A 15,886-nucleotide genomic window follows, 5' to 3' on the forward strand; every position below is an offset into this window, starting at 1 on the left:
CTCGGGCAGTGTTTGAGTGGTGCTAAAGCTCACATGGCAGAGCTGCGGGGGAAATCCATCCATCCGTGCTCAGTGGGAATGCAGAGTCCCAACAGCTTCTGGGGAGCTCTGGGCATCCCACAGACCAAGGAAATAAATCAATATATTCATCTTGGGAATATGAAACCTGCATGTGCAGGTACATGTGGATATTTTATCTGTAAGAGAAATGAAAACCTGTGCAGGAGCATGGCCGTGACTGTTGGAATATACACAGTTGGAATGTAACAATTCCTTCCATAATTCATATGAGTATTTAGGGATAGTGTAATAATTAATAATAATTAGCTGTAATAATTAATTTGTGCAGCAGCAAAAAAAAAATCGGAAAATGTTGCAGGACTGCAAAAAAAAAAAAAGTGATTTTGTGGAGTTCAGTTTGCTTTAGTGCTTAACAGGAGTGCCACACTCAGGGGAGGCAGCAGCAGCTGGTCCTGGGGAACTTCAGCTTTTGAGTGCTCAAATTTGGGGTAATTCACCCCAAAACCCACATCTGGGTATTGCTCAGTTATGTAACTAAACCTACAAAAAATCTTATGTGAATAAACTTTCCTGTTAGAAAACCTTTATGTATGAGCAACATGCATCCTTTATGTACAGCCTAAAGGTCCTGCAGGGGCCAGTTTAAAGAGCAGAACGCAGAAACCTACAGCATTTCCCTACATTCCGGACCCCTAAACCACCAGTTTTGCAGCCCTAACAGCCTCGGTGGTAACTACAGCTCCCTGCGGGGTGCACAGCTGTGCCGGTGGGACATTAGGGCCGGGCAGCGCTGGGAATTCCCGTAGGAATGTGCGGTTTTTATGGAAAAGCGCGGGAAGGCTCCGCTCCGGGCACTGCGGGCCGGGCCCTCAGGGGGTGAGGGGAAACGAAACCGCTGCCTCTGATTGGCCGAGCCGCGCAGGAGGCGTGGTCAGAGCGGGACCAATCCACCTCCCGCCGGCGGGGGGAGGAGAGGGCTCTCCCCACGCAAATGGTACAGCCCGAACCCGAGCCCTTTGGCCGGGCCGTTACCAGCGCCCGCGCGCGCCCAGGCAGGACCCACAGCGGGCTGTCCGCCGCGCTGCCTGATGCGGCAGCGGCCTTGCGGGGCCGCTGGCGGCGTAGCTCCGCCGCCCAGACGCCGCCGCCCTGTCCGCCGCCTCCCGGCAGACGCCCCGCCGCCGCTTGTCATGCCTTTCTCCCGCCGGTCTGCCCCGGCGGGGCGCGCTCGGTTTACCGGCGTTCTCGTCGGGCGGCCGCCGGCGGGGCGGGGGGGTTGCGGCGCGAGGCGGGGCGCGCGCGGGGCGGGGGGGTCCTCGTCGGCGCGCGGAAAAAAACGCGCCAAGTTCGCTGACGGTGTCCCCGCGGTCTCCATGGCAACGGCGAGCGGGAGCGGGGCCGGCATGTAGCGGTGAGTGAGGGGGAGCGGCCGCACCGCGGCCTCGGGCCCCGCCGGCCGCGGGGAACATGCGGGGGGCGCGGGGGGGCGGCCCGAGCCCGGGGCGGGGGGCGGCGGGTCCGCGCTCGGCCCCCTCGGGGAGTAAATGGCGCCTGGTGTGCGCGTGTGTGTGTGTGTGCGCGCCAGGTGTGAGCGCCCCGGCCGCGCCCCGCAGGAACCATGCCCGGCGTCCTGCCCGGCGACAGCGCCAGGGCCAGCCCCTCCAAGAAGAACAGGCTGTCGCTGAAGCTCTTTCAGAAGAAGGAAGCGAAGCGAGTGCTGGATTTCATCGAGGCGCAGGAAAATGAGCCGAAGGGCGCGGAGTTCCGAGGCGCCGAGATGTGAGTGCCGCGCGGGAGAAGTTGTGAGGCGGCGCCGCGGGCTCGGGCTCATCCATCCTTCATTCCTTCCCTCCATCCTTCCTTCCTTCCCCGCTCCTTTCGCTTTCGTGTTCTCGCAGCAATAACGCGCTGCAGCACGCGCTCCATGCAGTGAATTAACGTGCGCTTTAATTAAATGAATTACCGTGCGCTTTCGTTAAATTAACGTCCGGCGGGCTCGGCACGCTGAGGCAGCTCACGGCTGGGACCGAGCCTGTGCTGAGAAAGCGGCTCTGCCGCACCCGGGATGTTCAGCTGGCACAAACTTCGGCATCGCGTGCTGAAGTTAGTTCTTAAAACCTATTTAGTCACTGTAACCAACTTCTAATAACTCTTCTAAGAAAACAAGTTTTTTTTCTGCTGCAATTCGCTCATTGGATATTTTGGATTTTTTCTTTGGGTATTTAGTTGGCACAAACTTTGGGATCAGTCGAAAAACTTATTTTGCTTCAATTTAATATAATTACTTACTGTGTCACTGAACTATTTATATTAAAATTTAATTTTCTGCAAAATGAGCTTTAATGGCAATATGTAGGATCTTTAATTGTGGAGTTGGTTGGTATTTTTTGGGGCTTTTCAGGCCCTGAGCCTGAAATCCATTTCATTACTAGTGAGGGAATTTAAGTGGAGAAAAGAAAATTATGGTGAGTTAGAAATAGTTGGAGACTTTCTTTTGTGCCATTACAGTGTATTAATCACTTCTATCAGTAATTAATTGTAATGATAATTACTGTATAGTGTGTCAGGTTTATTGGTTTCTTTTTTTAGATTTTTTTTTTTCTGGTTTTATGCTTTGACTCTGCATCCAGAAATGATGTGACTGGAGCAGGGGACAACGTAAAAATACATTCTAGGCACATTTTTTCTGCCTTGTGATTGAAAAAAGAACATAGAAAAGTATCTAAATATGAAATTTTTGATCCATTAAATCAGTCTCCTGCTATTTGATGTGTTGGAACTCAGAGCAGGTTTTCCTCCTGTGTGGTTTTGGGTGGGTTCTGAGGAGTCAGAGTGATTTCAGACACACTTTTGCAGGGTTTAGATCTGCATTTCTCAGTGCTGAATTCTGAGGGGGGGAGGGATGAAGGAGTGCTTTTTGCAGTGTCTCTTACCCCATTTCTCTGTTTCCCAGTGACCAGGTGGTTCCTGCAGCACAGCCCCCCTCCCTTGTCAGCTGTGAGAAAAAAGACAACATGCTGCCTTTTGTGGGCTTGAACAACCTGGGCAACACCTGCTACCTGAACAGTGTCCTGCAGGTGAGGCCACGGCCAGGGGGCTCCAAAAGGGACATTTGGGCCAGCACAAATGGGGGAAATTGGTTTATTCTGGGTGCAGTGAAATGGGCAGCTCATTACAGCAGGGAAATAAAGATGCTGCTGCAGGAAATGTGTGCCCTGTGGTTGTCCTGATTGGGAAATTCTTCAGTTTCCATACTCAGGGCTCCTCCCTGCTGTGACAAATCCTGCATCTTTGTGTGCCTGGGGAGGTGTGGGCTGGGTGGATTATAAATGTGCATTTATGTGTGGAATAACTTCTTATTCCAGTTATTCTCATGTTTTCAACTGTTGCTTTCAGGTATTATATTTTTGTCCTGGTTTTAAAACTGGAGTAAAACATTTATATAACATCATTTCAAAGAAAAGAGAATCTTCAAAGGATGAAGGAGAGCAAAAGGCAGAAAAGGTAACAAATCCCCACGTGTTCTTTGTTTGTAACCTTGCAAGCTAGGCTGTCCTGAATGCAGGGAAAATTGAAAGAAAAGAACTGATTTCTGTTCTTAAGAAGCTTTTCAGCACTGTTTTCTGCACTGTTACTTCAGGTGAAGATGTATTTGAGTTGTTTTGAACTTTAGCTCAAGTTTTAAAGTCTAACAGAAGAAATTTGAGGAATATATCTGACCATGCTTCTGGCACAAAGAGAATTATGAAACAGTGCTTGGTGCTGAGGGAAATGGGAGTTTGGGCAAGGATGGTTTGGGATTTTAAACCAATGGTTAATTGGGCTTTTATGTTTGTTTCTTACTTGAAAAAAACCAAAATATTGTCTGAAACCCACCTGCCTCCCATAGCAGACAAAAAATTCAGCCAAATATAGAAAACCAAGGGAGGAGAGAAAAATGTTAATTTGTGACCAATGTACCTGTTGCAAGTGTTCTCACTCCTTTTACATTGTCATTGCAGGGAGGCTGTAAAGAAGATCCCTTGGCAAGTTATGAACTCATCTGCAGTTTGCACTCCTTGATCCTTTCAGTTGAGCAGCTTCAAGCCAGTTTTCTGCTGAACCCAGAGAAATACACGGATGAATTGGCCACGCAGCCCCGGAGGCTGCTCAACACCCTCAGGTACAAATGCCCCCAAATGCTGCCACAGTTCTGTCCTGACATTTCCAGGCCATTGCACTGCCCAGCCTTAGAGGCTGGTGCAAGGTGGATGGCCTTAAATTTGGGGTGGCCTTGCAGGCACCACGGTGTTGGAAATTTGAAAATAAATTGTAAGGCTGTAAAAGCAGAAGGGGTTTAAAACAGTGCTTAGGTACAGAAGTGTTACTAAATTACAGAGTGGTTTGGGTTGGAAGGGACCTTCCTACAATCCCAGGGTGCTCCAAGCCCTGTCCAGCCTGGCCTGGGACACCTCAGGGATGGGCAGGGTCCCCTTGGAGCTGAGGAGCTCCACTCTGGGTCTGTGGGAATCCTTAAGGCAGAACCTTCCCCCAGCTCTGTGACAGAGGACACCTGATCCTCCATGGCTTCTAAATCCCTGATTTCAGTCTCCAATCACATTCCCCAGTTAGCAGAGGACACCAAACCCTCATTTTGCTCTTTTCTTTCACAGAGAGCTGAACCCCATGTACGAAGGGTACCTGCAGCACGATGCCCAGGAGGTGCTGCAGTGTATCCTGGGCAACATCCAGGAAACCTGCCAGCTGCTGAAGAAGGAAGAGCTGAACAAACTGCCTGTGGAAGAGCCTGCAGCTAAACTGGAGGAGAAACCCAGCCAAAACCCTGAGAGCAATGGTTGTGTGAGCCCTGCTGAGGAGGAGGATCCCAGCCCAGGCAGCCACGGCGGAGACGCGGCCAAGGAGAAGCTGCTCAAGGGAAACGGGAAAAGGAAAAGCGACGCCGAGGGCGGCAACGCCAAGAAAAAATCCAAAGTATCAAAAGAGCAAATTGCAGCAGAAGAGAATCAAAGACAAACCAGGTCCAAGAGGAAAGCCACGGGAGAAAAGATGGAAAACCAAACGGATGCCATCGCCAAGTGCTCCGGGGAGAGCGAGAGCGCCAAGCCCACGCAGAAAAAGTCGCGCCTTAGGTTAAACTGGTTAAAATCTTCCTGCAAACAGCCCAGTATTCTGTCCAAATTTTACAGTCTAGGAAAGTTAACTACAAACTTGGGATCCAAAGAGCCAGGCAAAGAATATGACTGTGAGTTCGAAGAGTCAGCTGTCAAGTGTGAAAATGGTGACAGTAAAGAAGAATATCATGAACCAGCGTCTCCTGTGGAAAGCCATCATGGAAAAGGAACTGAAAAAGAACCAAAAAAGGAAGGTTGGTGCACAAGTGGATGGGCTTAAAATTAGTAGGATTAAGAAAGTACAATGCGTGGGAAGTCAGCCTTCAAACTGCACAGCCTGCAGAGCTCTAAACACAAAATTAGATTTTTCAGGAATTGAAGATAATTTTTAGGAAAGAGAATTTATTTTTATCGGTGTTTGTAATTTTTTTTCTTTTAGAACTTGACCTGTTTAGCTTAGATATCGAGGCATTTCCCTTAACATTCTGTAATCGTTGTACAATATGTATAAAAAAGGCTGAATATTACCAGGTTTGTATTTACCACTAATTTTTGTCATCCATAGAGAGAGAAGTGGATTTGAGATGTAAAGGGATATTTCTGGCAGGAGCAAACAGAACCAAACACCACTAGCTATGGTTTTACACACAGTATCCTTTTTTCCCCTTAATCTTTCCATATTCCCAACCTTCCCAAGAACCAGGAAGGACTCAGGATGTATTAAAGATCTAATCTATTTAGATCTAATAGATAGCAATTAGAAATGCTAATTGGCTGGCAGGTCTGGATTTTGTTGATGTCAATGAAACACAAGATACATGTTGAGGGAAGGGCCTCAGTATGAATCCAGTACTTAATAATTTGGAACTTTCTACCCACCAATTTATTATAAAAAATTGAAGGAATGAAGAGTCTTTTGAGTTCTGCATTTTCTCTGCAGATTTGGCCAAAACTGGCCAATAAATTTAGGAAGGAGGAGAGGACTGTGAATGAACAGAAACCAGGCAAACCCAGTGTGGTGCTCCTTGAGGAGCTCAGCAGTCCATGCTGAGGCACCAGAGCATTGATGGCAACCAAAATTCCAGAATGTGACACTGTCACACTTCAAGCACAAAACAAGAACCCAATTTAGAACAGAAATTAAAGTTTGAGGCCCAAGAGACAGAGGGTCCTTATTTACTTACAAGCAGATGATACCATGAAAACTGCTCGTGATTTGTTCTGCTTTTGAATTCCTATCTGAGCTCCCTAAAGGTGTATCAGTGATGTTTTGTGTGAGGACAAGCAGGCTCTGGAGGGTCTGTGGGGTGAAGTGGCCCTTGCTCAGGGTGCCCTGTGCTCTCTGCAGGTTCAGAGCTGGCTGTCTTCGAGCTGGTGGAGAAACTCTTCCAGGGCCAGTTGGTGCTGAGGACCCGGTGCTTGGAGTGCGAGTGCTTCACGGAGAGGAGGGAGGATTTTCAGGACATCAGTGTGCCAGTGCAAGAAGATGAGCTTTCTAAAAGTGAAGAGAGTTCTGAAAGTAAGTAATTCCCTCCAAAAAGAAGGGTTGTGAGGTGTGTTCCTGCCTCAGGCAGCCGTGGGGAAGGAGCACGGCTCCTGTTTGTGCTGGCTAAAATTAGAGGCTGTTATCTCCTGTCCTGATTAACTTTAGACTTTGGAAACATGGTGCTGATAATGTTGGCAGATCCAGATAATATTCAAATTGTTCCAGTTCTTAACACATAGCTTGGACTGCCTACAATCTGTCACTTAGGCACCTGCTTTCCTACTTAGGAGTAGGTATTTCCTTTGATTTGAGTCTTCTTTTTTCTTCCTGAATAAGAAATTTTGCTTTTTCCTCTTTTTATAAGAAATATTTCAATTTTTTTCTTAGAAATAAAAGAAACAAGAATCTAGGTTTTTTCCTTAGTTACTAAAAAAAAAAATTTTAATATTTTAGATTGTTGTTATTTTAATAACAGTCGTATTATGTTTGTAAATGTTAGTCATGTGGTCTCTTTCACAAATTTTATTGATCTATATGCAGTTTTTTAGCTATTTTCAAAAGGAAGCCTGCCAAAAACACATCTTGAAATTGAGGATTTTAAGGGAATTAATTTTAGTTGCCACTGACTTAATTTGGAGCAGCTTTTCCTGCTTTTGCTCCCCATTTTGCTGAAGGATTCAAAGGAAAATGTGTGGGGTGGTGTTCGTATGTGAAGTGATCCTGTCAGCAGTGTGAGGGTGGCAGGGGAGGCAAAATGCAAGAAGTGAGAGGGAACTTTCTGGTTATTTTGGGGATTTGCCTTAATAAGTGAAATTCTGGTCTCATCCAAGCTCTCCATTTCCAGACATGGCAACAAAATTGTGTGATCTGAAAGGAGCTTTGGGAAAATCCTAATTTTGAGTAACGACATCCATTAAGGGATGTTTTCATCCCATCCTGAAATGCTCCAAAGATGGGAATACATCACATATTTCACACATACCGAGTGTTCTTTGCACTGTTACAGGTTTGGAGTGCTCTGAACTTGGCATACTTTGTTTTGTTGCTCTTCTGGCGGGATGAGTTGAAAATATAAATATTGGCATATCCCTGAACGCAGCGATTTCTTTTCTAGTTTCTCCAGAGCCAAAAACAGAAATGAAGACTCTGAAATGGGCAATTTCCCAGTTTGCCTCGGTGGAGAGGATTGTGGGAGAGGACAAATATTTCTGTGAGAACTGCCACCACTACACGGAAGCGGAGCGCAGCCTCCTGTTCGATAAAATGCCCGAAGTGATCACGATTCACTTGAAGTGCTTTGCTGCCAGTGGCCTGGAGTGAGTATGCATTGCTGTCCTACCCAACAGGGCCCTGCAGCAAGGGAGGTCCTGCCCCCAGAGCTGCAAATGCTTGGGAGTGGTTCCAAAAGATTCCCAGATTGGAATTAAATTGCTGGGATGAAGCCCCCAATGCCATAAAGGCTTTGTGTTGTTCCAGGTAGTGGCAGAAATTGCTTCCAAAATAACTGACTTTCAGGAGGCTCCTTAAAAATTTTTAGCTCTACTCTTAGAACAGCCTTATATTTCTTAAAACTTTATTTATTTTAAATATCCCCCTATTTAAAGGGATAGTTAAGTTTTAAGTAAATAAACTCTGAGTTCAGAGGCAGCTTTAACTGCTTTACCAGAACAAGTAATGAGAACAAATCTGCATTTTATGGTCTGATGTTGTCTCTGCCTGAATGTGAGTATTAAAAAGATGAATGTTAGCAGGGGAAAAAAATATAATCAGGAGTTAACACACTTTAAAGAGCCAACACTCATTATTCCAAAATTGACCAATTCCTTTAAGCAGACTTTGTTCTCTACCTGAATGTAAACACTGAAATTTTTGGGGAAAAATAATCAGGTAAACATTTTAAAGAGCTAATATTTAAAAAAAAATCAATTACTTTATAAACACAATAGTACCAGCATCATTGATACTCAATTACAGAGCAATCAGTTTGGTACTGTAATTGTAGCAATCCTTGTATTTTGAAAGAAGTTGTGGGAGTGTTCCTTATCTTTTTTTTTAATACTTAAGAATTTAGGGATTTTCTTTGGGATGAGAGGAAACAAAGAAAAATCCATCCCTGCAGCACTGTACAGGAATAACCAGGTTTCTGACAAAGCAGAAAGTGCAGAGACAGAGGAAATTTCCTGTCTTTCCATACAAGTTCAGAATTCTAACATACAAAATTGTCTTTTCATTGATCTCCACAATATTTACTTAAATACTGATTTGTATATACTGACTTAGAGCTGCACACTTAAAAATCATCACAGTTGAGTGAAAAACATGAAAATTATCCTCCATTTGCTCCTGTATTTCCTGTTTCCATAAGGAGGGATCTGCAGTTGAGCAGTCCTCACTCACCTCCTGTCCTGGCCAGCTTCAGCTCCTTGCTCCAAAACACTCAGACCAATTTCCAGGTCAGAGTGAATCCATTCTCTTGTGCTTTTCCTCCTGTGTCCTCTCAGTCCTTCCATAAATTTTCTGCCAAGAGCTACCAGTCAGGAATTAAGAAGTCAGAGTGGAAAACCTGACAGAGAAACCTGTGGTGAAGCTGAAGCTCTTTGGAAGAGTTTCTTGATTTTTGAATTTTTGGGTTGGATGTTTTCTCTTGGGCCAAACCTTGTCATTGCTAAAAAAACAAACTTCTACTGGCTTTAAGCAAAAAAAAAAAAAATATATTAAGATAAGAATCTTCAGACAACTTTTAGCTCCCACAAAAATCTGGCAATCTGGTCTGCTCAGTTGTGCTCTACTGAGTTCTCTGGTGACTGAGTTGTAAATAAATGAGAAATGAAGGGTACTGTAAATATTTGCAGTTAATAGGGATTTTATTCATCTTTTCTAGATGCTGCTTTGCAAAGTGTTCTGTTTTAAAATAAAGCAGCCAGTGTGAAAATCTCCTTGCCTGGGGAGGAGTCATTCTCTTTGGCAAGTGTGTGTGTGGGGAAAAATGCCAGGCCATGTGTGAGCAGGCTGTGAAGCTGCTTAGGAGGAATTTGTTAACTGGTAACATGTAATTAAGCATTTCCACTATAGAAGTTTAACAATCTGTGAGAAAATCAGCCTTTTGTCTCGTGAAATTCAGTGCAGTGGGTAAAATGTCACTAATTTATGGTCTCCAAAGATGTGGCTGCAGAAATCAGGTTTGATGTGTTTGAAGTGCATCAGTCAGAGCAGGCAGAGTACTTGGCATGCAATTTTTCTGTCTTCAGATTCTTATCATTAAGAAGAACAAAAAGCTAATAGGAAAAGATTTCCTCTCTTATTTCCTCCTCTCCAAATCTTTCTGATGCTGGATTCATTGAGAAGAAAGGTAGAGCCTGCTTTTTCCTGTTTTCTGTGAATTTGATTGTCCCAGTGTGCTTGAGTGGAACTGGATTTGCAATCCAGGGTATCAGCCAGCAGTTCTGTGTTTCTTGATTCTCTTCTGAATATCTCTATTTCTGGCTGCTGCTAATAGGGATTTTCAGAAGATTGATTAGTTCTGATTCTGTGCTCTTCTGTGTTCTTTTTGGTGGAGTGAAATGTGATGGTGAGAGGGGTCTGCAGTGAGGTTTCCCTGAGCTGGAGTGACTGAGGGTCTGTGTGTGTCACTGTTTATTTCTGTGTCTCAGAACTCTGCACAGGAGTGAAGCAGAACCAAAACTAAATCCAGGAAAACAATAATCATAGCTGCAGTTATGCCATGGCTGCAGTTTCCTTGGATTTCAGTTCTTTTTTCCTCTGATAAGAGCAGTGAGCTCTTGGAAACCTCAGTTTTACAGGGCTTGTCTGTACTCCCCAGTATTTTTCCCTGCAACACCCTCACAGTTGAGTAAGACTTTGAGTCATCCCTGGAATTTATTAGGACATCACAGCCTATTGTTAAATAAAGGGGTTAATTGATCTGGGCTGATGCAATGTGCAAGTCATCAAGAGCACAATCAGTCAAGGAGGCTGATGCTCAGTGAAATCCCAACACTGACTTTCTCTTCAAACTCCGTACAAGATCCTTAGAATGAAAGGATTTTTTCCCCTCCTGGTAAATTTGTGTGCTGTGAACAAAATACTGAATATTTATGGAATACTAGAGGCTTTTCCAAAGTAAATTAGCCACAGAATTGTTTGAAAAATTAGAATAGCTAGTGAACAATCCCAGGTGAGCACCACTGGCACAGCTACAGTGCACTGAGGGGAGCTGAGGAAAATTAGTCACCATCTCTGAGTGATATTAAAGCTACTTGAAAGTAAAATAAGTAATGCTTTATTTAGTAAATGACTCTTTCAGGAGGAGAAAAAAAACAAACCCAACCCTGCTGTTGAAAAGGTTTTTGGTTTGTTTTGAACAGGATGGTGAGAGAGAGAAGGGGGTGTTTGTGCAGAAATAGGAGCAGGAGTGATAACAATGATGATACAGGTTCAGCTGATTATCTTTAGAAAAATGGGATCTCAGAAATAGTTAAAATTTACAGTTTCTGAGCTGTAAGATTTAACATTACAGTCATAAAAATGCCTTTCCTGACCTGGGGGTGCTTGGGCTGCTGGTGCTGGGTGAGGGCAGCAGGGTCCATATCCTTGGGGAGCAGGGCTGTGGCTGTGGTGTTTGGGGGGGCTGTGGCAGCAGTGTAAGCCCCGTGTCCTCGGCAGGTTCGACTGCTACGGGGGCCTGTCCAAGATCAACACGCCGCTGCTGACGCCGCTGCGGCTGTCGCTGGAGGAGTGGAGCACTCGGCCCACCAACGACACCTACGGGCTCTTCGCCGTGGTCATGCACAGCGGCATCACCATCAGCAGCGGCCACTACACGGCCTCGGTGAAGGTGACGGACCTGCAGAGCCTGGAGCTGGACAGGGGCACCCTCCTGCCCGAGCCGGCCTACGCCGCGCTCAAGCCGGAGCCGCTGACCGAGGAGGAGGCGCGCGCCGTGGCCGAGGACTACGACGACGGCGAGGTCTCCTTCAGGCTCAAGGTGCTGGGCAAGAAGAACGTGGAGGCCGTGGGGCTGCTGGGGGGGCAGAAGAGCAAGGCTGACTGTGAGCTGTGTGCCAGCAAACAGCCCAACCCCGAGAAGCTGCCGAGCGCGGCGCCCGAGCCGCGAGCCGAGCCCAGCGCCGAGCCCCGCGCCCAGCACGGCGAGGCCCCGGCAGCCAACGGACTGGAGAACAAAGCTCTGGAGAACAAAGCTCTGGAGAACAAAGCTCTCTACGTGCTCCAGAGCCTCAAGGAGTACGAGGGCAAGTGGCTGCTCTTCGATGACTCCGAAGTGAAGGTCACAGAGGAAAAGGACTTCCTGAATTCTCTTTCTCCCACGTCGTCATCCACATCGACTCCTTACCTACTGTTTTATAAGAAAATTGTAGAGTGATGCTGTACTTGGACTGTAAATATTTGGGATTTGCATACACCTCTGGCTCTGATTTGCATCCAAACTACCTGGAAGCAGCGGCTGTTTGTTTTTTGAAGCTACTGATTCTTCATCTTTCTGGTCTTTTTTTCCTTCGGTGTCCAGTGGCTCGACTTGAATTAACAAAACATGACATAGGACTTGACTCACACCGTAACTTTTCTGCTGCAGAATAGTGCTCTGACCTTTTAGAAATACCAGTTTGTATAGATTCTAAACAATGCCTACAGCACCCAGTAGTGGTTTTAATGCAGCTCTAGGTCTCAGACATGCCTGTTGTATTATTAGCTTTTTTTTCCTTTTTTCTCTTTTTTTTCCTGTTTTTTTTCTTTTTTTCCCCCTGGTTTTGTTTGGTTTTTGGTTGTTTTTTTTTTAAATAAAAGTTATTTGTATTCATACCCTGGAGTAAATGTATATTAACTAGCAAATTTCATCAGAAGTTGTGTATTTTTGTAACTTGGGAAGTAACATTTCATATTTAGTCTTTGGGTAATGGATGTGGTTTATTCTCCTGCTCCCATTTTTTCCTGCTCCTTGCATCTTCAAGCACAAGGGAAAGTCTGGGAACCTTGTCCAGAGCATTGGAGGGAACTGAATTCATGCAAGTGTTTGGTCTAATTTGCATCTTGGTGCATAGGTGTTAATGAGCAAAGTGTAAATAGGTGTGATTAATACTTCAAACCAAGGGCAGAGTGTAGTGTAATTAAAATAATTTTGTACTTTGAAGAGTGAAGCCCTCAAATCTGCATCTGTTTGGGGTGGTTGGGAGCTTAGTGGTGACCTTCAAACTGAGGTTAATTTGTACCTGGAGCTCACTGAGACCGGGGGGAAAGGAGAGCATTTGGCTTTGATGCTTTGTTAAGAATGTACATATGAAATAAAAAAGTTATGATCCACATCTGAGCCAAGCAGAGCAGCCTGTTGTGTTTGGAGAGGGGAAAGCAGAAAGGGAAAGGGCTTTGGGAACAGTTAACAAAGGCTGGGAAGTTATTTTAAAGAATTAAATTGTTTCTAGAATACATTCTGTGGTTTTAGCTGGTTCTTGGACAGTACCTCCTAATTTGAAGGTACTTTTTGACTACAGTTGTGAGGTTAAGGGGAAACATTGCAAAACCAGAAATATTTGCACTAAATACTAGAGGTGAAAATCCCAAACTGTCTGTCAGAGAATTGAAGGTGACTCCTATACACTGCTCATTAAGATCTTAACAAATCTGACTCAAAAAAGGGAGATTGTGCAGTCTGTCCCAGGATGGATGGAATGCCAAAGCCCTGGATATATTTCACCTTTTTCCACTACAAATTAATTTATTTACAGGAAGACCCCTAAAAACCTCTGCCTAGTTAATTCTGCAATACTTAATTTTTACTGTCTTTTATTATAATGTTGTATAAACATGGAGGTAACTCAGGAAAAATCTCTTTTAGTGCATTTTCCATGTTAGGTTTGACCTCTTGACTGTTGTACAGGCCTTGATTTTGCAGCATAAAAAAATCTGCAGTGACAAAATACACCTTCCCTTTTCCAAAGCATTGCACCATAATAATAAATAATTTCAGAGTCTAAACCAAGAAAAAGCTACATTACAAAAATATCAGTAATCTTACCTTGCAAGGGCAGCCCAATCCCATTAGAGAATGCAATTTTTTAGGCTTTGCTGAATTTCAGCCTGCAAATGAAAGTTTATTTTTCCACACCTGGTGCAAGACTTGGATCTTTTCCACTCAACTGCAGCATCAGGAATGTTGCAAGCAAACAAAATAACCATTATTTACACCAAAATAGGATGTCAGGAAGACCCAGCTGCCTTCCATCATCCCAGCACAGCCTGGGAGGAGAATCTTTGTGGCTGAAAAAGCCTCAGCTGGAAGATGCTGAATGCAAACCCCTCCTCTGGCACAGGGAGAGGGACTGGGGGTGGATTTTTGGAATTTTCACTCAAGCACCACTTGCCACCCCCTGAACTTGTTGTTTGTAACTCCTGTCCTGGAGCAGAACTGCTGTAAATTAAAAGTTTCATCCTTTCATGGCTCCTGGGATTTGTCTGCACTGTGTAAATATTTTTAATGCCTCTTCCTGTAAATCTCTTCCAAAGCCCTTCCCTCCTTCCTTCATATTTTCCATTCTGAGATTCCCTGACTCCTGCAGCACCTCCAAGGCCTTGTCAGCACCCCTGGGCTTTGCAAGAGCCTTGGAATATCCACAAAAAGTCTGGAATTTTCCTTCTGCACAGAACTCCATGCAGGTGTGAGACAACAAATTCAGGATTATTCTGTTCAGGGAACATTGCAGGGCCTGGCACACAAAGCACCAACACTGTGCAGCTGCTGGGATACCAGAGCATGGGAGAAGTCTCCAATAATCTAAAAATTAATTATCAAGAAAGGAAAAAAAGACTCTCCCCACCCTAAACTCCAGTGCAGCTGCAAGAGGGGGCACTTCATGTATAAACCCACTTTTCCTTCTATTTTTTATATATATATAAAGAGTATGTTTATACTCTCTCTCTCTCTATATATATATATATAAAATTCAGGTTTTGTGTGTATATCTGTTTTTTTATGCACATTTAGGTATTTATGGACACAGAATAAATGTGTTTAATCACACACCACCCCTTCCAGGGCACTTTGTTCACCACAGAGAGGAAAAACATTCAGGACAAGATTTAGGAGCTGTGGACTCAGCTCCAAATCTGATGTTTCCTCAAAGTGCAGTGTTAGACCCCAAAATATCTTCTGTAAATCATAAACAGCAATGCAAAGAATGCTTTCTACCCTTTTAAACTGTGATAACATTTTAGGTTTTTTTGCCCTAAATAAGGCTATAATTAAAAAATTACTCTGTTAATTAATGTTACCATGACTTACCTTGCTCTGAACCTTTTCCCCAAGGATGCTGAGCCCTGAAGTCCAATGCACAGGGAATTAAAGTGTAAACATTCACATATTTAATAGTACCATCAAAATAACCATCAGCATCATCACTACATTAAAAACTTCCAAAATGCATTTGCGTATGGTCCTAATATAAATTAAATATAGGAACTAAAAGTAAAATAAATTTAACATTAGGTAATGCTATAAATAAAGGTAAATGCGTTTAGTGTACCTTTGAGTCATAAAAATGCCTTAAAAAACAGGTAAGTTTACAGCTCATCACCAATACTCTGGATAGCACTGCCATGATGGTTGTTTTTTCTTTTCAAACATTGAGAAGTCTACATTTGACATTTCAGAATGATTTTTTGGCCACTGAACACTTTGATGGAGGAAGAGGTGTGTGGGATGTCCAGGATGAAGTCCAAGTTTTATTTCACAATAAAACTTCTTTGATTCCCAGCGCTGATAACAAGGCTCTTTTTCTTTTCAAAACCTTAATTTTTTTAAGTGCTTTTTTTTTTTATTTTGGTTTTTAACTCGTTTAGATTTCCATTTTGCGAAGGCTCATCCTGCTGAAGGAGTCTCTGAGGGAGAGAAAATACAATGATGAGCTCAGATTTTCCATGGTGAAATAAGAAGCCTCACCAGATGAATGACTCTGAATTGATTTCCAGTATTTCCTAGAGCTGGTTACAACAAAAATTAAATCCACTGGCATTAAAACTCGTTGCTTTTCCAAGGATTTGGGTTTGGGTTTGTATCATCCAGAGCACTGACAGAAAGTTTAATTCCTGTGTACACACAGAAGCAGCACAAACACCTGCACAACTGAAACCTTATTTAAATCCTTCAAACACATCCCTAGAGTGGAATTTGTCAGGAATACTTGGAGTTGGACTCAGTGATCCTTGTGGGATCCTTCCAACTCAGGATATTCTATGATTTTCAGGATATTTCATGTCATAC

The 15,886-nt window shown here is 44.1% G+C and overlaps 2 protein-coding genes across 19 annotated transcripts in view; one reads left to right on the forward strand and one right to left on the reverse strand.

Moving 5' to 3' along the window:
- Positions 1 to 1,315: 1,315 nt before the first annotated feature.
- On the forward strand, positions 1,316 to 12,940 carry USP1 (ubiquitin specific peptidase 1). 3 transcript variants are annotated; one of them, XM_064719637.1, is made up of 9 exons: positions 1,316 to 1,432; positions 1,607 to 1,800; positions 2,975 to 3,098; positions 3,418 to 3,525; positions 4,023 to 4,183; positions 4,674 to 5,386; positions 6,481 to 6,651; positions 7,733 to 7,934; positions 11,281 to 12,940. In XM_064719637.1, the coding sequence occupies exons 2-9, from the start codon at positions 1,640 to 1,642 to the stop codon at positions 11,996 to 11,998; spliced, it is 2,358 nt and encodes a 785-aa protein (XP_064575707.1). In that variant the 5' UTR covers positions 1,316 to 1,432; positions 1,607 to 1,639; the 3' UTR covers positions 11,999 to 12,940. The 3 variants fall into 3 exon arrangements, with proteins under 3 accessions (XP_064575707.1, XP_064575708.1, XP_064575709.1); XM_064719638.1 differs by having other exon boundaries at positions 1,326 to 1,432; positions 1,635 to 1,800; XM_064719639.1 differs by lacking the exon at positions 1,607 to 1,800 and having other exon boundaries at positions 1,326 to 1,432.
- A 2,033-nt stretch (positions 12,941 to 14,973) lies between these two features.
- DOCK7 (dedicator of cytokinesis 7) overlaps positions 14,974 to 15,886 on the reverse strand; it is a 97,080-nt gene continuing 96,167 nt past the window's right edge. For all 16 annotated transcript variants that reach the window (XM_064719636.1, XM_064719635.1, XM_064719629.1 and 13 more), the window contains one exon: positions 14,974 to 15,504. In XM_064719636.1, the coding sequence (XP_064575706.1) occupies positions 15,462 to 15,504 (43 nt within the window). In that variant the 3' untranslated portion in view covers positions 14,974 to 15,461. The remainder of the gene's footprint in view (positions 15,505 to 15,886) is intronic.

This window comes from Zonotrichia leucophrys, chromosome 8, assembly GCF_028769735.1.
Source record: "Zonotrichia leucophrys gambelii isolate GWCS_2022_RI chromosome 8, RI_Zleu_2.0, whole genome shotgun sequence".
NCBI classification, from domain to species: domain Eukaryota; kingdom Metazoa; phylum Chordata; class Aves; order Passeriformes; family Passerellidae; genus Zonotrichia; species Zonotrichia leucophrys.